The sequence below is a fragment of the Suillus clintonianus genome (assembly GCF_016758775.1).
Source record: "Suillus clintonianus strain FC179 chromosome Unknown DEU56scaffold_20, whole genome shotgun sequence".
Lineage (NCBI taxonomy): Eukaryota > Fungi > Basidiomycota > Agaricomycetes > Boletales > Suillaceae > Suillus > Suillus clintonianus.
This window is the reverse complement of record NW_024539244.1, coordinates 430,403-449,432: the sequence shown is the minus strand read 5'-3', so window position 1 is coordinate 449,432 and position 19,030 is coordinate 430,403. Positions and strand designations below refer to the sequence as shown.

Below are 19,030 nucleotides of genomic sequence, written 5' to 3'. Positions count from 1 at the left end.
TATTGTCCTTACCCAGAACCCAATGATCCTTGATGATATAATCTTCATTGTCCAAGGTAACTAGATAGCACATGGTTCCTCGAGATCAACATTGTTGTTGACATCGCCAACGTCATCTGAGCCCTGCCACTTCGAGTCTGTCATATTGTTGAGCAGACTCATAGCGAGGTCAAAGTGGCGGCATTTATCGGTACGGTCAAGGTGGCGACATATCTGGGGATCGTAATTCTTGTTATTGCTCGAGCAAGCAGGATCCTTGATTTCCGTTATGTGCGCGTGCTCGGTGGTGTCGGCAGTCCATTGCAGAGGAACTCCAGTGTTCCTTATGCTCGGAACTATGGACTGCATGAGTTCTAGCTTCGGTATGTACCAGTTCTCAATGACTCCACCGCACTGACCACGACGAAATCCTCCGTCTATAATTGCATCTTTGTTGGCATGAAATTCTTCGGGGGCCGTGGAAATACGGGCGAGTTGAGTGTCGTCGATTACGGGTGACTGTACAAGGTACCGAAAGTCCATGAGAGCTCATACGGCAGTTATCATGGTACTAGGTACTGCGTCTGCACTGACTGCGACAATTGAGCGCTGGATGTTGTGTTGAGCGCGTCCTGCAACCTGTTTAAGTTTTGAAATCCTGCCATGAAAATGACGGAACCCAGTGATGGCCTGCAACACAGAGAACCGAAAATCGATCTCTGTATCACCAACTGCGCAAATGAGCCACTTTGCATCGTGGTCGTAGAACTTGCGATGGATGAGGTGAAGAAATTCGGGAGTGAGAAAGTGGGATGGATCACTGAGGAGCCAATCCAGCCAGAACGGTGTGTTGACGCCATTCAGACGAAACTTCTGTGCCTCACAAAAAAATGCCTCAATGTCATCGGGATCAACTTTACTCCGTGCGCTGGCAAGCTGGGAGAGTGTAGTTGCTCGTGTACGAGGTTCATGACGGAAAGGGTCTCCAAACTGTTTGTACATGGCCATAGTGACCGGAGAGGTTTTCCCGCCAACGGCAGCCAGCATCATGGCCTCCGGGGTGTCGACAATATAGCTCGTGAGTGGTGTAAAACAGTAGCGACTGTGTCCAACAGGATCTGACAGCATGACCCCTTCGCGGGCGGCTACCTTAAGTGGACGTAGAACTATATCCAAGCACTCATGAATGAGGCGATCCTCAAGTACACCTCTCATGTGTTTCTTCTTGTAGATGAATTTCGGGACAGGGAGTAGAGCAGTAAGGACAAAGGCATTCGAGGATGATTTTAGTCGGGTGGACATGCGAATATTAGCAAGGCTAATGAGAAGGGGATGTGCAACTCTGTCGCCCGTCATGGTCAATATATTTGTCTTGTCAGACGATAATATGGTCCCGAGGAGCGTTGCACCTCTTGGTAGGGCTGACTGTCCGAAAACTGATAAGTATGACTCGCACAAATGAAACTATGCGTACCTGCATATTCCACGCGTCATCACCGGTCATCCATTCCGAATACACGTGACACAACCTCTGCGCAGTGGTGTACACCCTGTGAGGCGTAAAGTCGAGCTGATCGTGAAAGGCAGGATGGTTGAGTGTTAAGACCGTGTTCAACGGGTCAGACCGGAGGGGCTTAGCTTCAGCTCGTGCGCTGCGCTCTTTACCCGAGTATGTGCCCCTATTTTACAGGAGGCAGATATCGTCGGCCGAGGGGTATGGATGGGCCGGACGAAAGAGGGAAGACTACCCGAGACTTTGTCCGGGTAGAAACTAACAAGGTATAGACTACCCGAAGGTAGAGGCGGAGGTATTTAGCCTTAGGGATATAATCCCAAGGCTCAGAGGATCGGACTAGGATAATAATCCTAAGAGCCGAGAGGACACGAGGATTGAACAGAGTCTAAGTTAATATTCGAACTGAGGAAATACTACGGGTTACAAAGGGTTTATATACTATGTGTATCCGACAGGTTTCCGGCTGAAGCGCAGTCTTCGGATCAGAGGGCTATGTAGAAAATGTACTAACGGATATGAACTGCTGTGGACGATCGAGAATGGAGCCGGAGATTAAATGAAACAGGGGGGACAAGTTAAATGAAAAGGAAATGAATAGACTAACGGACAGATCAGAATGAACCCGGATATTAACTGTCAGAAGGATCCGGGCATATAGGGGCATCAAGAAGCATATACAAATGGGGACACAGGGAAATGAATTCTAGAACAGACCCGAGAGAACGGACGGACCGGACCGGACGAGAAGCTTCAGGTATGGGATATGACATTGAGAAGGCTTGAAATACAATCCAAAGGATCGCGCCAATACAACACAACGGGCGGTTTCATAGGATATCTTGTAGGTATGACCTGAGACATCCAGCGCGGACTGCTGGGCAACATTTCTGCTCCACCATGGAGTTCCTTGGCCGAACAGAACGACAATGGAAGGGTCTTTATCTGAACCACTTAAGAAAAATGTAAATATTATCAAAGAATTTGTTACTCACCATCTCGAGCGAAAGAAAATTGTCTATCTTCCCCATGCTCAATCCTGAGCGAAGGAGCCACGACCCAACTTCCCAGTCTTTCCGGCCGCTGAATGGGTAATACGGATTCGTTGCACGGTGTTTGCTGTTATTGTCGGAATTGAATAGATTGAGGAATGTGTAGCCCTTGCCGTATGATTGAGCACAGTCAGGATACGAGTCGATAACTTCCGAGTTGTGAGTTGGCATTTCCTGGCTCTCACTACCACTAGTACTCCCTCGAGACATCTCATCCCAATCCCCCAAACCACCAGACTCGATGTCGGGCATATTCGGTTCACTGGCATCGTCCATATCCATGGAAATATTTGGTTCGTCATCCGAGTCCATACGGGAATCAGACTCGGAGCGCAAGCATATCAAATCCTGCAGCCACGTACTGCACCCAGAGCAAGGTTGGCTCATGTGATGAGCAACAGTGACATCGTTCTTGAAACCGCCCTTGCCACACGAAGGACACTGGAATGATGACATAATAGCGTGCACGTGAGAATTCTGAGAAGTTGAACTGTAATGATATTGATTCCGGAATCCGAACATCTTAGTTTTTCTAACCCTCATGTCCGAGTCGAGCCACGCACCAATCCATTTAAATATCTCTAGTGATGTACCATCAGTGTCACATATGCGCCCTCGACATACCAATAAGTGGCAAGCCAGCCATGTTCTGGGTGACTCTGGCAGTGGTATCGCAGATTTGTACGATGTAGTTGACGCTATTGGCTCGATGGTAAGTGACTGATATCTTACTAGGCAATATTTGTTCACGTGCCCACAGACCATCAACGATGTTGATGAACTTGAAGCTAACCTCATCATGGACCTCGCAAGGGCCCGACGGGATATATTCAATGCAGAGAAAACACTTGCCGATTGCGTCGTCCGAGAATACGAGGTCATGATGAATCTTTCGAAATACAAGTCCGCCATTTCTAAGTGGAAGCTTGACAAGGCGGATGTAGGACTAGGTCATATGCACGTCACATTCAAGAAACATGGTCTTTCTCACCACCCAGCGCCACACAATCTTCACGGTAAGTACACCTATCATTTATAGTACTACCAACTAACACCTTCGTATTATAGACTCATTCGCATCCTGCCATCAGGTCACCATCCAGTTGGACTAATGACAAGTACCTTCTTTTGAGTTGTATCAAATAGAAACCTTGTATTTGGCAGTACTAGTATCTAGTAGTAGTAAAATATGATTCGGACATGAGATTTTGTTTTGTCTTGACCTTGGCGGATGCCAGTGTGCTTCAAAATGTGCTTCAAATGTATTATAATTATAGCCCGAACTATATAGTAGTAGTAGCGCTCGAGAAATGGTAGTATTTTACTGACAAACACTGTAAGCAGCTGTACATCCTGTGAGCTCTGTCCCTCTGTAGGTTACTGTGGGGAACTATCAAAAAATGTCGATGCTGGGAGAAATATACTGTGAGCTCTGTCCCGCTGTGGGTTACTGTCGAAAATGTTGATGTCTGTGGAGAAATTTACTGTGAGCTCTGTGCCGCTGTGGGGCGCTGTGGGAAACTGTGGGAAACTGTGGGAAATGTCGATGTCTGTGGAGAAAATTGGGGTTTGCTGATGTAGAGTGAGAGTTAGACGGCATCGAGGGCGGTGCCAGTTGTTTTTAGGGGGGTGCATGGAGTAGGGGGTTCCAGGCAGAGGGATAGGCGAGAGCAGTGCCATGGGAGGTTCCGAGAGCTGAGTCAGCGAGGTCAAAGCTCTACATGTCCATAGCACATCATCACCATCACTCAGGTTGTCATAGCTAGACCACATCATACCACTCCACCAGTTTGATATCGCGGTGGATGATGCCCATGGTGTGAAGAGCATTGATCCTGAGGGCCTTCAAAGTCGGAGGCGTGAGACATCAAAAACCAGGAGCGACAACTACTCACCAGTTGTGCACTCCACCTGCGAGCATTCTCAGTGCAATATACGGGACAATAATTCAGGCAACATTGTAAATCACTCGCCATTAACTCCTGGAGATGTAATGGAGTCAAACAGCTCAAATGACTTGCAGGGGAGAATGACATACCATAGCAAAACAAATATGGCTGTTTGTCTGGAACAACATTTCTAGTTTCATCAGAAATATAGTTGCAGGACTCCACTGCCACACAAGCCGCATGTACACTTCTAGCTTGTTCAAAAGGACCTCTTCTGTGCCCCTGTGTTTAAGATGGTCCTTTTGAAAGACCTTCAGACATATCAAGTGATTGGTGGCTAGGTCTTCAGCTCCCAGAGCCTTTGCAAAACCTCCCTCTGCCAAAACGCGCAAAACACGGAAAGCGCCATGTATGTTTGACAGCGGAATGATTCGCAGGATGTACTCCTCTGCCATATCTCGGCATGTATAGTAGTATGGAAGATCTGTGTCCAAGTTTCCCAAGATATCAGACTGTGACGGTATGGGAGAGAGGGTGGTGTGCATGTATGGCAGCGGATTCCCCAAAGAGTCCAGGTAACGAGACGGAAGCCTTACAGTGAACCACCAGTGTCCCTTAGCTTTTCTCCTGTCCTCAACAAATTTTTCGTCCAAGGGGCTCCAAATCGCTGTGGTCGACAGTCCTTCATGTTCTTTTTCATACACTTATATGAAGCTGACGAGTCCCTAACTGTAGAATTGGTCGCTCGAGACAGTCCCTGCAGCAGTGGTGGTGGAATTTCAAAGTACAACTCGAGGTAGTGTGTGCATTTATGTTAAGCAGTAGCGGGTGGTTCACGTTGATCGGAGTAGTGCAGATACACCTTTGAGCGATAGTATGACTGTGACGTAAATGACAACTTTAAAAGGCAGTCGCCTGGGTAGATGATTCAGATTCAAGTTGTGCAAACAGCGCTTATGAAGCCAGTAGGCGACACAAGCCGACAAGCAAGTACTACGTAGGAGGAGTGCAAGTTTTAACAAGTCACAAAGTTACCGGCAAGTGCCAAACTCTCCTGTCTGCCTGTAAATCAATTCCTGTGAGGTGCTGTAGATGCATTGTCATTCACGTCTAATTCCTATTCATCATCATCGACGAATTAGAGTACTGTCTTAGTTTTTTTGAGCTCAAGCCGTTGCACATTCAACCAAAGATTGGAGGTGGTCTGAAATTTAGACACACCAGAGGTTCAGAGCATTTTGACGGCGCCTACAGTGGTATGGGTCTTGCAATGTATGAGCGTAAGACTTACTTCTATACATCATGCGAGAAAATGTTCGCATTGTAAAAAGGAATGCCTGACCAACCTTGTAATTCATTAGGTGTCGATTAGTAAGACTGCCATGCGCTGACCAGAAGTTTTGAAAGGAGATGGAAGCTTACTATGTAGTCCAGAAGCAAATCATCATCCAATTCAAACAACCATCGCTAGCGTGAAATTAATTTACTCAACTGTCATCCAGATTGCTTCTGTGGTCCAGAAGTCCCGCAATTCCGTTCCAGTTCTTCTTCTTCGTTCCTAAGGCGCGCTGTGGCAGCATCCAACACCCTTTTCCGCCGTTCTTCCATGGTATCATTGCCTCGAAGGCCTGTGCCGCCTAGGACATGAATGAGTGCCTCCACTTCTTTGTCCGACGACGGCTGATAGGTATCGTTTGAATCAGAAAGATGATGCGTTCCTGCTCCTGCTGCAGCCTCAAATTCTGCAACCTCGCGATTGAGCTGCGAATTCAGCTCTTTAAACTAAAAGCATACGACCGTCATGTGAATAGGATATTAGAGGTAGCTGTAACTCACGTCATTATCATGGTCGCCCCATACATTGTGCGCCAGTTCATGGCATAACACGCGTCTGACCTCCAAGTACGGGCGAAAACCATCATATGTATCAAGCCGAATTCGCAGCTTGATGGTACCTCCACCCCCAACATTAAGACCTAGAAGCCCAGGATGCTCATGCGGAGCAAGCTCGGTAAGCAAGCCAACGGAGAAACGATGCTTCTGCATGATATGTAGGATTGCAGGATCTTTGGAAAGCGTCGTGAGACACTCCGTCGCCGTTTCAGGTCGCGGGAGATGAGTGAGCGGCTCTATGCGATGAAAGCGGTACTGGTGAGACGAGGTAGACGATGACCCAGTCGAACGAAGCTAATTGCCTCTCATCATGATTGACAGTCTTGACGATAAGAAGGTGTGTCAGGACATACCTGTACCCGCGGCTTCAGCGCCCTGTCTTTGAGAATTTGCTCTTTCTTGTGATGTGCCGCGTCAGCTGCATTCAGTTGTCCGAGTTCTTCTGCTGTCGAGCCAAGCATCTGCACTTTGATGCCATTGCGAAGACCAGCTTGAGCAATGGTGGGTTCTGGATCGGGGTCATCCTGTCGATGCTGGATTTTCTTCCCTCTATAAATGAGTTTCTGTAATGATGGCGGGACAGAAGTTAGGGCCTCGAGGCGGGAGTGGAGAGCAGAGACGGGTGCGTCGTTTGGGAGGGAAACAGTATGTGATGTCCCACGGAAGGAGACGTTCAGGATGATATCTTCATGAGACATGGTTTCCGTTGACTGTCTGGTGGTAGTCGGCAGCTAAGTTGAGATGATCGATTGCGTCACCTTGCCAGTGAATCAGCCTTTTAGTCAGCTGGGGAAGCTGGTTTCCGAAGCTAGCCGGCTCTAACCGGGTCACTGGCGTTGGGCCAATTCGATTGCCAGCTACCGACAGCCTCAGGATCATACGCACGTTAGCAAATAGAGTAGGGACAAATGTGAATGTGGCATGCGGCAGGGTATGATATACTATGATCTAGTAGGAGTACATTCCTCATTAATGCGTACGGCCAACATGCGCGATATTTCTCCTATAAAGCTTCTTCATTTGTGGTGTTCACGGCCTCAACACCAAGCTGTCATCTGGAATAATTTATGCTAAGCAGCCGCACCGTGACTATCACACCTAGCTATCGAATTCAAGCTCAATATAGATATACTGATACTTCGTGGATGTGATGGTGAATAAATATACAGAGAATCGGCCTGAATTTGCCCCCATAAAGTATCAGAGTTTTTGGCTAGGACTAGAGCCCGAGGACTTGAGGGACTTCACTCTACCTCACCCCTCGTTTTTGGAACCATCATGCGTAGGGGTCCATTTCGTGCTGCTCGAATGTCGGTGGCGAAGTCCAACATACACAATCCTCGAATGTTGTACTGACATGTACGCAGTTGTCGTTGGCATGCGTATCCCAAATGCTGATGATAAGACGGGGCACGATAATAAATGGCGCCGTATCGTTGAACAACAGGACGAGATTCATCACCGCCGTCTGTGTATCCTTGCGTTAGAGCTTATCTCTCTAGAATCATGGGAGATCATACCGGAAGGTCGGCCCACAACATCGCCGTGAAAATTTGAGTTGCCAAATTCCTAGCGGGATTCGATGAGTACTTTTAAAGAACCCCACAGACGAAGAGAAACTTACAACACAAAGTATATGATATGATATCGGACGATCATTATTACATAGGTGTTAGGCCTCATTTCAAGTTCCCTCCGTTCTTTCAGGTGTTTCCATAGGGCAACAATTGCGAGAATAAATAGGAGAATATCATAGCATATGATGGGAGTTGTCAAATATATCGCAGGCATGGGCCCAATGTGGAAGGAAGCCGTGCAGTACTTTATGTTCGGAGTTATTATGAATTCATCCGCTGTGCAACCAGACGTCAGCTTGTGCAGAATTCGACCTAAGCAGAAATTTACTTGAGATCGCTGAGGGTCGACTCCATAAAAATGTATTCATCGCTATATAGAGCGCGACGACAGGTAGGAACAACCCCAGTAGAACATAAAGTATGGACTTGGATTGGTCGTATAGGGCGTAAAGACGCCAGATGAGAATGACTGCGAACGCATAATCGGTACGCGCAAAGACGCAAGAACATACGACTTACCTTCCGCAAAGCAATAATATACAGAAAATCCCCATTGCATTAACAGAAAAATACCATGGCCTATTTCAATTTCATGATGAGTAAAGGCAGTTTCAGTTGAACATGATATACTCACAACTGAATAAGAGGTAAGCAGCAGATCAGACTTAGCTATAAAACGAACTTCCGACGTACGGCTGAATCTGGGTCAACCTAAAACTCAAAAGAAAGAATCGGTACACTCACTGCTTCAGGTATGTAAAACAGACCTCCCCCTAGCACTAGTCAGTTAACGACAGCTCGGTTGGTGTCATGTCACGTACAGCAGGCGCAAACACTATTAATGTGGTTCAGTGTCAATATACAATATCATCTGAAGGACACAACCACCGAGACATACAATGCAAGGAAAATCCCGAAATATCGAACCTGACACAGCATCAAAAATGGAAAACCATGAAACACTTCGGCAGGGAACTCACAACCAGGTATAGATACGTCATCACTGACCACTGTCTTTCCTGGATAACCAGTCAATTTCTGGAGGCTTGATATCATTGAGGTTGAACTCTAACCCAAACAAACTTGACCTGTGATAAGGTGATCATGAGTACTCGACGAAGATAAAATAAGCGCCTCGTTACCTCTTTCTCTAACTGAAGCACTAGAAAATATCACGCTCAGCCGTAGTGCAAGGGTCATGAAGGCTACTGACTGTACTCATAGGATACCAGGGTTAAGATTGCAACTGGAAAATGATGAAGTTCAGCTCAATGGTTCGCTTACAGCAAGGCTGACGAACCAGATATATTGTTATTCCACTCAAGAGTATAGGCAACATCTTCTAGATTCGACATGAAACTGTGCCAAATCAAATGGCGATTTCAAAGAGTGAGCGGTGGGCAGCTGATCACCATCGTGCAATACTTATAGAGCACAGAATCTCGTTAACTTGTAAGGGTTATAATGTCCTAATGAAATTTGTACGACATCGTGCCGAACTTGCGGCGCCTTACTTCCTTTTGGTGCCCCGAATCGCTGTCCTCGACGATTCGCTGCCAACGGAAAGGTCCAACGGAAAGTTGCAAGGATATCGATGATCACACGGCTGACAAGGGTCACCGGTGTCTGTTGCTTCTTGGGCTAGATTCTGCTTGTCCAACCCTCCTGTTCAGGTAGTAATGGCGGTGCTTAATATCTACCCTGATATATGCTGGAAAAAATAAATAAAGCCCCACAACCCTTGGCTGGCAAGGGTATCATTTAAGACCGAACCTCGAACTAGGCGAAGTGTTTGCAGATGTTAAAATGATGACGTCTGTACGGCAAAGTGATCTCTTGGACGGACATTGTTACGCTGTCTTCGATGAAGACAATCGCGATCAGCAAAGTATTTTATCTTACATTTATGGGAATATAACCACCTTGACTATTTGGGGAACAGAAGTGACAGCGCCCTCAAGGTGGGAATAGAGAGCAGGGACGACGGGAACAGCACGGAGGAGGGAGAGGGAGTCATGAGCCATGGGCCATGAGTGTATTTAGTCCTCTATGATAAATTATGCTATGTTGCACTATCAGATAGTGCACGGATTTACAGAAAAAATTAGCCCTGATCTACCCTTGGAAAATCAGGAACCCCGCCAGGGCCCGAGACTGAACACTTTTAGCATGCCTGCACACCTCATTCTACATCGATCCTGACTTGATCCTGATGTTGTAACCGCTATGCCAAAATCATGCGAACGAAATCTCGTGCTGTGGATGCGAAGTCCAACATACACAATCTTCGAACGCCGTACTGACCTGTACGCAGTTTTCGTTGGCATGCGTATCCCAAATGCTGATGATAAGACGCGGCGCGAAAATAAATGGTGCGGTATCGTTGAAAAGCTCTGCGAAACTCATCACCGGTGTCTGTGCGTGTATGCGTTAGCTAAACTCTGTAGGATCATGGTAGTGTCACACCGGAATGCTAGCCCATAATATGTCCAAGAAGACTTGGTTTGCCAGATTCCTAGTGGGATTCAGCTATCACTTTCAAGAGGGCCTGCCAGACGAAGGGGAACTCACAGGACGAAGTATATGATATGACATCGAACAATTAGTAATACATAGATATTGGGCCTCATTTTGATTTCCTTCCGTTCTTTCAGGTGTTTCACAAGGAAGGAAGCTGAAAGAACAACTAGGAAAATATCATAGCAAATGATGGGGATGGAGGCATATATCGCAGGCATAGGTCCTATGTTGAAGGAAGGGGCGCAGTACTTGATGTTCGCAGTGATTACTTCTTTCACTATGCAACCAGACGTCAGTTTGCATAGAATCCGATCTCTAAGTAGAATTTCACCTGAGAACGCTGAGGGTCGACTATATAAAAATATGTCCATCCCTATGGAGAGGGCGACAACAGGCAAGAACAGCCCCACCAGAACATAAAGTACGCGTTTAGATTGGTGGCATAGGATGTAAAGACGCCAGATAAGAACGACTGTGAATGCTCAATCGATATGCGTTATAATATGCAAGAATGTGGGACCGGCCTTCAGCTAAGCAAAAATATGCAGAAAAGCCCCAATTCATTAAAACGGCAAGAGGGTAGCCTGTTTCAATTGCATGATGAGCAAAACCAGTTCAGGTTGAATACGGTACGCTCACAGCTAAATAAGAGGTCAATAACTATTGAGACTCAGCTGTACAAAGATCTTGTGACGTACGACTAAAACCATCTCAATTAGGAACTCCTTAAAGATAGCAGGTATAGATACACTCACTGATTCAGGCATATACATCAGACCTCCCCCTAATGCTAGTCAGCTAATGATCTCACGGTTAGCATAGCGTTACATACAGCAGCCGCAAAGCCTATGGTCAGTGTCAATATAGAATGAAGGACAAGACGACTACGACATACAGTGCAACGAAAAGACCAAAGTATCGGACCTGGCATAGCAGAAAATGAACGACCATAAAACACCTTGGCAGGGCAGAGCTCACGAGAAGGTAAAGACACGACATCGGTGACCACTGTCTTTTCTGTATCATTGTCAGTCAGGCGCTGGGTTGGAGTCATTTTGTAGATAAAGGGTTGAGCGCTGACCCAAACAAACATGACCTGCACCGATCATGACGATAAGTACTCGATCAATAGAAAAGGAGCCTTTTGGTACCTCTTTCTCGAACAGAAACACTAGGTAATCCTAAGCTCAGTGAGGGTTATGAAGGTTATCGAAGGTCACTGACAGTACTCGTAGCATATCAGGGTAATGGTTACTACTGGAACCAATGTTCAGCACGATAGTTCGTTCACAGATCAGATGAAAGGAGGTGACAAACCAGATACGTTGTTATTCCAGCGGAGACTAGCGATGACTTCTTGTTCTGACATCACAGTGGAGATCGAACGGAGAAATCAGAGGGAAGGAGGTGGTGTTCATTAATTATTGACTTACTATTAATATACTGATAAGCCCTTGGCTCGTCCAGTGCTCTACGTTGGCCAGCGCCAATCTCCTGTCGGTTGCCATGAATCACTGTTAACGATCAAATCGATAACACTGCCAGTTTCACGACCGGTGAGGAGCTGTCATCATATCCACATTTCCTCGTTACTTGCACGTTATGTTCTTGTGGTGAACGTGTGTCTCCTAGATAAGTATGACAGCGGCATGTACCCCCTACCTAAAATTACACAATCTCCTGCAGGGCTAACGAAGAGGTCCAGATGGGAGCGCTTGACGCCTCTTGACGCTCGTACAGCAGTACTGATCAGATAGGCACTTAACCGACTTTGAGAGCATGATCATGAGAGAGTACTACTTTGTTAATGGAAAGGAGGAACCGCAGAGCGCCGCGGCAATCAGCGAAGGTATTTTTGCTGTTGTTCTTAAACTTTTGGTGGCGGTGCTACGTCATCTTGCACAGGAACATCAAACCTTACTTCTCAAGCAAGGTCCCGATGTGCACCAAGGGACTAATACTACTCGGCCATAGTATGCCCGCAAAGGAACTTCATCATGATTATCCATTTTACACGTTGTTTCTGATTTTGAAATTTGAACTGTCCCACCGTCCCTAGAGGCTAGTAGTCTTCGCATTGATATCAGTTAAACGATGAGCTGGGTGTCTGGCACGCAAGCTGATCTACAAGGATTATTGAACGTCACGGCGGATTCGCTAGCAGAGTATTGCGGGCTGACTGGCGATCAGCAGGAAAATTTGGTGTTCCTCGAACGACAGGTTCGTTTTTCACTGGCAGCACCGTCGTCTTCATTGTTTCTCATCTGTACGCTAGCTTGATTTGCTTCTAAGGAGTCCATCTGAAAACGCGATCAATTCGTGCGTTTAGCAGCCAAGGTTGCCCCCTTGCTGTCACATTCCTCTACTAAATAATGACTCGCTTCTGTCAGTGAATTTAGCGCCAAGTATCTCCCAGCCCTCGCGGACGCCTACAATGCGCAAGACACGGCATTCAGCATACCCATGAGAATGCTCAATATCATTTCTTACCTGTAAATTCTCTTCGACTACTTGTCACACTTCATTCACTAGTTTCTAGGCCGTACTTTGCTAGGTTTCTATTGACCACGGCGAAGTCGTCGATTTGTAAGACTCAAGCGCGTCGCATGGCCGCTGCATCTTCAGATCCAGCAGATCCTACGTACATCGTAGAAATGTGCCAGTTTCTCTCGATCCTCTTAGCCCTGCAGGGCTTGGATTCCGTCAGCGAGGAAGATAAGCAAGTGCTTCTTCCAAAGCTACGTGAATGGAATAGGAAGTACCAGAGGCAACAGATCACACGTTGCCTCAAGCAGCTCGAGGGTGATTCGTGAGTTACTTGTTTCGTCGCCGAGAAGGTAGTGACAAGACCCAATCAAGGGAAACAACGTTCATGGCAGAAGGCCTGAAACAACACTGTGAACAGTCTCTCAATGAATGTGGCTTTGTCGACTGTGGAACGTCCAGAACCTCAAAGCTCTTGCAATGCTCTCGGTATGATAGTATTCTCATTCTTTAGTTCACCCGGGTCTCACTACGCCACAGGTGCAAAACAGCTGTTTATGCAAGTACTTGCACGTCTATTTCTTGTGTCCGTCTCACTCTACTTTACCAACAGTGCGACCGTGATCATCAGAAGAAATCTTGGCCGGTACATAAGACAACGTGTTTCCCAGCGGTCTTTTGAAATATCTCTTGTGAGATCACGGACTGGGACTTGCTACTGCTCTTCGCCACCGAGAGATATCTCTGTAGCATTTTTCAGGGCTGTAAATTCTTGACAACCTGCATAAAACATGTCTATTGACTTGCTTTTGACCCTTATTTCGTCGAGTGGTGGGAAGCGATTCAAAACGCATCGAATCATTGGACAATATTAATTATGGACAAATTTACATAACATACATTAACCTTTCATGCATGAACAGTTTGAACCCTCATCTGGGCATCAGCACAGAGAGAAGCCCTCGATCATGATGCTGATGCCAATTGCTCAACTGACGTACCCATATCGACATCAGCAGAACCTTGCTCAACTGACGTACCCGTATCGACATCGGCTGAACTTTGCTCCTTTAAAGAACCAGAAATTGTGACCTCCGTCGCAAGATCTTCTGCTTCATGAGCAAGTTTATCTGCATCTGTTTCCATCTCTGCCAAGGCGCGTCTGAAAGCAATGTGTTCTTATGGAGTATACGAGGGATGAGAAGAGAACCTACTGGAAAGCTTCCCGACATTGTTTCTTAATCCTGTGTGTTTTCCACTTTTGGACCGTCGAAGTTGGGGAAAGTAGCGAAGCGTCGACCCCTAATGAGGGAATTAGCGGTGGAAGACACGAAACTCTGCCAGCACCTACCATTATCCTCTCCCAATAATAACATATGACCAATGGTAACCCATGTCCTGTTCGGATAGGTATCAGCTAAATTCGACTGTTAATTATCGGAGGTGTACCAAGACGATGTGGGGTCAAAAAATTGTACGATATGACGCGAATTATCTCGAGGCTTCTTCTTCCTGACGTCTTCTGGAATCTTTGGGTCATCTGGTTCCCACACAACTGCAGGCCACCATGGATACGTGTCTGGAGGTCAGCATCAGCACCGGTCTGTAGACTGTCAGGCTCCATTCATTAAGGTCTGACCTGCTTTAGCCCAAACTAACAAATGTCGTTAAATGTGAATCAGTGTGACTATTTAGGTGACGTACCAAGAGTGCCACCTTCTAACTGTTTCCCCGGTTCAAGTACAACAAGCGCTGGTCCTGAGGTAATAAGAATGGCTGGCGCGCGTTGCACTTGACGCGTTGTGGTGGATTGTACTTCAGGTTTTGTCTTGGATGCAGTCTTCTTCACAGACTTCTCATCAGTATCACTGTCCAGCTCGCTTAGAGAAGATAAATCGGATGCGTCATCTTGAGTGGTCCCGACATCGGGTTTGGGGGTCTCGGCTTTGGCTTGCGGAATGCCTTGCGCAGCGGCGGCAGCAGCAGCTGCCGCCGCCGCCTTTTCTGCTTTCCGCTGCCTTGCTTTTTCCCGCCGAAGTTTGGGCGTGTCTAGTTCCTCCACGACAATCTTTCCGTTCTCGACATTGATCTTCACGTTTGGTCGAATGGGGATCTTGGCTATCCGCGCCTCCAACTCTGATCGCGTCTCCTCCCTTTCCTCCTCTAACTCTGTGGCCTCCGGCTTGAGCACTTCCGGCTTGAGCACTTCCGGCTGGAGCACTTCCGGCTGGAGTACTTCCTGTGGTTGAACCTCTGGTTCAGGTCCTGGTTCAGGTCCAGGTTCAGGTTCGGGTTCGAGCTCTGGCTGCGGTCGACTCTCCATTTCTTCCTCCTGGTGCGTCTCTGGAATATCGATAACCATGGATGTCTCCGTCTCCTCATTGGTGCCAAGGGCCAACTCTGACCTTGCATCCATGTCAATGGCAGCAGCACTCGCCTCGGACGTTACTCCAGGCTCGACATCCATATCGACTTTCTCTTCCACAGACAAGCCAGAAGGCCCAGGAATCTCGTCTAGAGTCTGATTCTCCGATGCGTTGGTGCTGAATACAGACAGCCTCGACATCCCGCGATCTTGATGACGATAGTCAGTAAAGAAACAGTAAGGCCGATTAACTTACCCATCTTCTTTTTCTTCGGTGGAAGCGGAGCCCTCTCCACAAACTGACGTCCACCTCTTCGCTGTCCCGTCGGTAGAATCCACCCCGCATCGAACATTTTGAATAGTCCCTGACTGTCCACATCTGTGACCATGGGTGGCGTTTCTGCTTGACCAGGCATTGCGCTGTGCCTCCGTCGTTTCTTCGGTGGTTCAGCAGATACTTTTTGATCGGCTTCAGTTGCTTCGAGTTCAGGTTCGGCAGTAGATTGATATTCGGGTTCGAAGCCGGCCTCGGCCTCGAAAGCTGCAGCTGCCGCAAGAGCTCGGCGGGTTCGCGGGGCACGAAAACCTGGGGAAGCATCCAGAGGACCAGGTTCGCTGATCTTGAGGAGACGCTTCTTTTTGGACTTGGGAGGCAGTGGGGGAGGTAGAGCGGGAGCGGGAGGCGGTGATGGAGGCGGTGGAGGCTTGACGCGCGGAAGTTCGAAATTAAATAATGCTGAGATGGGATCGGCATCAAGAATAAGATTAATATCGTCTTGGATGTCTTGAGTTGACGTTAGAAGCTGGAGTGTCTCCATCAAAGGTTCGAGATCCCCAATGGACATCTGGGAGAGAACGGAGGAGTCGGAAGGATCGGGGGGTGCGAGGGGTGTGTGATTGTAAGCGAGGGAAGTGAGTTCTTGAAGGATGGGTTGACTGCTTATCTGCATTCTTTGTGCGGTCTTGTAGAACGATGTACCAGGCTTGTTGTATAGTATTGCATTAGACAGCACCAGCTCGACATCGTTCTGCAATATGTTAATGGGAGGTGAAACTAGACCAAGTAAGGCCCACCTTGAAACACTCCAGGTCCCAGTACTCGTGACGGTCAAGCTTAGCGTCAATTGCATCCCAGGTCATGGGCTTTTTCACGACGTCGTAGTAGTCGGGGACCTCCGTCCTCGACACCGGATGCTTGAAGAGACCGTGGCGATCAAGACTGATGAAATGTCAGAATGTTTCGATGTAGCGAGTCGGAGCACTGCGTACGCAAGAACCTTCTCAAATGCAAGCCGTAGTAGTGCTTCGTGAGGAAAGAGTGCAATCTCAAGCACTTTCTGGACGCTCTCAGTCTGAGCAAGCTTCCGGCTCTCTCGCCTGCGCGTTTGTAACGTCAATTCACGGACAGACTCGAGATCGCTGCGTAGACGTTTCAAATGCTGCACGGACGTCAATAACCGCGAAAGGAACGAAAACGAAAACGAACCTCTAGCTTCACAGTCTTTTCTTCTTCCGTCTGTACTTTTCCTGCGTTTGAGGCTGTCCATGGTTCCAGATGCAGTCTCTTCAAGAGTGGTGCCCCTCTCCTGGCCTCACGCTTCAAGCTCCAGTATTTACACACCATGTACACAAACTCGTTTTTCTTGCGCACATTTACCTTGGTGATGTAGTTCAGGATTCGATCAACAATGATGTGTGGCACAAGCGGTGGACCGGTCTTGTAAGTTTTGGCATATGCACGGGCAGATTTAGACAGCTTAGAGTTGGGGCTAGTCATCTGGCCATCTTGTGCAAGGGCTTTGAGGCGAGCGTCTTGCTGCTCTTTCTGAAAAATGACAGCATGAGTTGTTTCGATAGAAAGGAGACGCTGTTGCATACAGGAAGATGCTTCTCACAATAGCACGCCAGTGTCCCAGGCTCAGATCCCTGCGAGCTCTTCATTGGCATGAGTAACCTTTCCTTACGAGCACATGTTGTATGAAAGGCCAGGAAGCATGAGTTCTTCGTGCATTGAATGCATGCACCCTCGCGAATTCCGCATATTGAGCATTTCTAGATTAATGGTCAATGAACGAGAGGATCACGAGGCAGAGGAATATACCAATTTCCAGCGTTGCTTCGGGATTTTGTCGGATCCAGTGATAGGCTCCATGAATACCTCATTTGCCACTCGCGTCTCAGGTATCCAAATGGCACACAGAAGATGAGCCCAGTCACCGAAGACTGTTTGTTTGAACGCTCCCCCCTCGTTCGGGCATAAGATGCATGACTGAAGGCCCATCAGTGAAAAATGCATGAGCTTTCGATATCCTACTCACCACTGGATTCTCCGGCGAGACAGTGCACTTGCGACATAACCACTGCCCTTCAGGTATGTATGGCACTCCATAGCAGTCTGTTGATATATGAGTAAAATGAATTATTCAGAAGTTAGAGGGAAAATACCCTGATGAACAGCGAGGTTGCAACCGTCACAAAATACAATAGCATTACTGTTTTCTCCCTCGGAATCGTCACAAATAGCGCAAGTTGAATCCTCAGAAGGCATGGCATAATCAGATTTAGGTATATTCTTGGTCTGCATAGCGGCAAAATGAGAGGATCCTATACACGGTACAGAGGGGCGTACCAAGTCGAAGTACTCTTTCTCCAGGCGATCCATGATAATCTCAAACGTCTCGTACGTGACCGCATTCAGTTGATCCTTCTTCCTTTCAACGTTCACTGCGTCAAGCCATTCCTGATCTGCTCCAACATATTAAGAGGGTGAAGGAGGGGCAAGAGCATGCACACCTTGGTCATCCATGTCATATTCAACCTGAATAGCGAGGTCTTTCTCAAGGGGCTCTACTTTGCATCAGATATATTTCTTTTATTAAACGTGAACGCGCTCACCAATATACCGAATGTAATGATCCGGCCTCAGGAATTCGGTGAAGTCGTTGTCTGCAAAGGAGTTAGCGAAAGTGGTTTGACAGCGCGTATATGCTGCATACATCCGTAGGATCTAGCTTGTAGGTCGTGCACCCCAGCAGGTTGATTGATATCATCATCCTGGACTATAATAAATGACACTTTAGGCAGTGGTACTTGAGCAGCGGGGGATTTGAAGCCGCGGGCCATGATGTGACAAACGAAGAAAGTGAAGCGAAGAGACTTCCGAACTACCTGTCAAAGCTTGCGTAGCGAATTCGAGTGGTTTACTAGGCAAGCTGAGGGGAAAGAACGAGAAACATATCCAAATGCTGATGCAGAATCCGGATGCCTAACTTGAAGAGATGCAATACTAAGTGTAACCGTGACCTGACACATCATGTGACCTCAATGTGACCAGTCGTTCCTCGACTTGCAATTTGCTCATGATGTTGGCCGCCTACATGCGCCTCCAAGTCTCTCCGTCTCAATATCGTCAACGCCTAGCGATCCTGATTGGCGATTTTATTATGCAATTTTCTGTGCCGCGTTCAATCGCATTTGACCTGACCCAGGAAATTGAAGAATAGAGTCTCTCTATGACAAGCCTACACAGTGACCTAGTGTGCCACTAGACAGCTATCACGACGGAACCAAGGTCCCGAACGCGAGTGGATTCTATGAAGATATTATATTATTCGCTCGTCTGCCAAATGGTCCCAATAGTTCACGCTTTCACAGAAGTCAACTAGGTGGTCGGCCACATATTTGATAGGCAATGAGCTGTCGAATGGAGGATAACGAATTCCGTGCACCCTGTATTCCTGCAATGTGATCTGGTAGGG

General features: G+C 47.4%; 8 protein-coding genes across 8 annotated transcripts; 2 read left to right on the top strand and 6 right to left on the bottom strand.

The window, feature by feature from the left end:
- Positions 1 to 60: 60 nt before the first annotated feature.
- On the bottom strand, positions 61 to 3,000 carry DEU56DRAFT_910688 (uncharacterized protein; the record flags this gene model as incomplete). The annotated part of the gene is made up of 5 exons (XM_041357210.1): positions 61 to 498; positions 559 to 1,404; positions 1,454 to 1,658; positions 1,711 to 1,880; positions 2,488 to 3,000. 5 exons carry the CDS (start codon positions 2,998 to 3,000, stop codon positions 61 to 63), a joined length of 2,172 nt encoding a protein of 723 aa, XP_041210726.1.
- A 151-nt stretch (positions 3,001 to 3,151) lies between these two features.
- On the top strand, positions 3,152 to 3,656 carry DEU56DRAFT_754379 (uncharacterized protein; the record flags this gene model as incomplete). Its single annotated transcript, XM_041349812.1, has 3 exons — positions 3,152 to 3,256; positions 3,305 to 3,560; positions 3,613 to 3,656. 3 exons carry the CDS (start codon positions 3,152 to 3,154, stop codon positions 3,654 to 3,656), a joined length of 405 nt encoding a protein of 134 aa, XP_041210725.1.
- Positions 3,657 to 4,165: 509 nt separating this feature from the next.
- On the bottom strand, positions 4,166 to 4,978 carry DEU56DRAFT_910686 (kinase-like domain-containing protein; the record flags this gene model as incomplete). Its single annotated transcript, XM_041357209.1, has 4 exons — positions 4,166 to 4,261; positions 4,316 to 4,387; positions 4,440 to 4,526; positions 4,583 to 4,978. 4 exons carry the CDS (start codon positions 4,976 to 4,978, stop codon positions 4,166 to 4,168), a joined length of 651 nt encoding a protein of 216 aa, XP_041210724.1.
- A 682-nt stretch (positions 4,979 to 5,660) lies between these two features.
- DEU56DRAFT_239637 (WLM-domain-containing protein) lies at positions 5,661 to 7,075 on the bottom strand. The gene is made up of 5 exons (XM_041345242.1): positions 6,680 to 7,075; positions 6,270 to 6,620; positions 5,926 to 6,215; positions 5,780 to 5,854; positions 5,661 to 5,697 (listed from the first exon to the last, which is right to left on the bottom strand). Exons 1-3 carry the CDS (start codon positions 7,022 to 7,024, stop codon positions 5,928 to 5,930), a joined length of 984 nt encoding a protein of 327 aa, XP_041210723.1. The 5' UTR covers positions 7,025 to 7,075; the 3' UTR covers positions 5,661 to 5,697; positions 5,780 to 5,854; positions 5,926 to 5,927.
- Positions 7,076 to 7,441: 366 nt separating this feature from the next.
- On the bottom strand, positions 7,442 to 8,676 carry DEU56DRAFT_239625 (uncharacterized protein). Its single transcript, XM_041345241.1, has 6 exons — positions 8,597 to 8,676; positions 8,423 to 8,482; positions 8,232 to 8,372; positions 7,951 to 8,179; positions 7,847 to 7,895; positions 7,442 to 7,794 (listed from the first exon to the last, which is right to left on the bottom strand). The coding sequence occupies exons 2-6, from the start codon at positions 8,460 to 8,462 to the stop codon at positions 7,603 to 7,605; spliced, it is 651 nt and encodes a 216-aa protein (XP_041210722.1). The 5' UTR covers positions 8,463 to 8,482; positions 8,597 to 8,676; the 3' UTR covers positions 7,442 to 7,602.
- A 1,226-nt stretch (positions 8,677 to 9,902) lies between these two features.
- Positions 9,903 to 11,521, bottom strand: DEU56DRAFT_791271 (uncharacterized protein). Its single transcript, XM_041352646.1, has 8 exons — positions 11,505 to 11,521; positions 11,402 to 11,440; positions 11,319 to 11,347; positions 11,063 to 11,064; positions 10,755 to 10,895; positions 10,475 to 10,700; positions 10,370 to 10,418; positions 9,903 to 10,318 (listed from the first exon to the last, which is right to left on the bottom strand). The coding sequence occupies exons 1-8, from the start codon at positions 11,514 to 11,516 to the stop codon at positions 10,139 to 10,141; spliced, it is 678 nt and encodes a 225-aa protein (XP_041210721.1). The 5' UTR covers positions 11,517 to 11,521; the 3' UTR covers positions 9,903 to 10,138.
- A 743-nt stretch (positions 11,522 to 12,264) lies between these two features.
- Positions 12,265 to 13,735, top strand: DEU56DRAFT_791259 (uncharacterized protein). Its single transcript, XM_041352645.1, has 7 exons — positions 12,265 to 12,643; positions 12,699 to 12,742; positions 12,814 to 12,915; positions 12,963 to 13,232; positions 13,283 to 13,396; positions 13,448 to 13,466; positions 13,521 to 13,735. The coding sequence occupies exons 1-7, from the start codon at positions 12,518 to 12,520 to the stop codon at positions 13,587 to 13,589; spliced, it is 744 nt and encodes a 247-aa protein (XP_041210720.1). The 5' UTR covers positions 12,265 to 12,517; the 3' UTR covers positions 13,590 to 13,735.
- DEU56DRAFT_791246 (bromodomain-containing protein) lies at positions 13,736 to 18,546 on the bottom strand. Its single transcript, XM_041352644.1, has 18 exons — positions 18,269 to 18,546; positions 18,168 to 18,218; positions 18,066 to 18,119; positions 17,902 to 18,017; positions 17,718 to 17,850; positions 17,591 to 17,667; positions 17,374 to 17,541; positions 17,151 to 17,324; positions 16,759 to 17,097; positions 16,542 to 16,711; positions 16,347 to 16,491; positions 15,529 to 16,300; positions 14,612 to 15,481; positions 14,547 to 14,561; positions 14,357 to 14,486; positions 14,259 to 14,305; positions 14,122 to 14,209; positions 13,736 to 14,069 (listed from the first exon to the last, which is right to left on the bottom strand). The coding sequence occupies exons 1-18, from the start codon at positions 18,393 to 18,395 to the stop codon at positions 13,874 to 13,876; spliced, it is 3,672 nt and encodes a 1,223-aa protein (XP_041210719.1). The 5' UTR covers positions 18,396 to 18,546; the 3' UTR covers positions 13,736 to 13,873.
- Between the last annotated feature and the right edge of the window lie 484 nt (positions 18,547 to 19,030).

What these genes read in the sequence shown, in the direction of transcription:
- DEU56DRAFT_791259 (XM_041352645.1), top strand. Translation starts at nt 12,518, where the DNA reads ATGAGCTGGGTGTCTGGCACGCAAGCTGATCTACAAGGATTATTGAAC. An exon ending in TGGTGTTCCTCGAACGACAG is followed by an intron (nt 12,644 to 12,698) that starts GTTCGTTTTTCA and finishes TCTGTACGCTAG; the next exon opens with CTTGATTTGCTTCTAAGGAG. An exon ending in CTCAATATCATTTCTTACCT is followed by an intron (nt 12,916 to 12,962) that starts GTAAATTCTCTT and finishes ACTAGTTTCTAG; the next exon opens with GCCGTACTTTGCTAGGTTTC.
- DEU56DRAFT_791271 (XM_041352646.1), bottom strand. An exon ending in TCGACCCTCAGCGTTCTCAG is followed by an intron (nt 10,701 to 10,754) that starts GTGAAATTCTAC and finishes CTGGTTGCATAG; the next exon opens with TGAAAGAAGTAATCACTGCG. An exon ending in TATTATGGGCTAGCATTCCG is followed by an intron (nt 10,319 to 10,369) that starts GTGTGACACTAC and finishes ATACACGCACAG; the next exon opens with ACACCGGTGATGAGTTTCGC.
- DEU56DRAFT_239637 (XM_041345242.1), bottom strand. Translation starts at nt 7,024, where the DNA reads ATGTCTCATGAAGATATCATCCTGAACGTCTCCTTCCGTGGGACATCA. An exon ending in CGCTGAAGCCGCGGGTACAG is followed by an intron (nt 6,621 to 6,679) that starts GTATGTCCTGAC and finishes AGAGGCAATTAG; the next exon opens with CTTCGTTCGACTGGGTCATC. An exon ending in GGGGCGACCATGATAATGAC is followed by an intron (nt 6,216 to 6,269) that starts GTGAGTTACAGC and finishes GTATGCTTTTAG; the next exon opens with TTTAAAGAGCTGAATTCGCA.
- DEU56DRAFT_239625 (XM_041345241.1), bottom strand. Translation starts at nt 8,462, where the DNA reads ATGCAATGGGGATTTTCTGTATATTATTGCTTTGCGGAAG. An exon ending in CATATCATATACTTTGTGTT is followed by an intron (nt 7,896 to 7,950) that starts GTAAGTTTCTCT and finishes GAATCCCGCTAG; the next exon opens with GAATTTGGCAACTCAAATTT. An exon ending in TGTTGTGGGCCGACCTTCCG is followed by an intron (nt 7,795 to 7,846) that starts GTATGATCTCCC and finishes AAGGATACACAG; the next exon opens with ACGGCGGTGATGAATCTCGT.
- DEU56DRAFT_791246 (XM_041352644.1), bottom strand. Translation starts at nt 18,395, where the DNA reads ATGGCCCGCGGCTTCAAATCCCCCGCTGCTCAAGTACCACTGCCTAAA. An exon ending in TCTCGCCGGAGAATCCAGTG is followed by an intron (nt 17,542 to 17,590) that starts GTGAGTAGGATA and finishes ATGGGCCTTCAG; the next exon opens with TCATGCATCTTATGCCCGAA. An exon ending in ATTGTGAGAAGCATCTTCCT is followed by an intron (nt 17,098 to 17,150) that starts GTATGCAACAGC and finishes GTCATTTTTCAG; the next exon opens with AAAGAGCAGCAAGACGCTCG.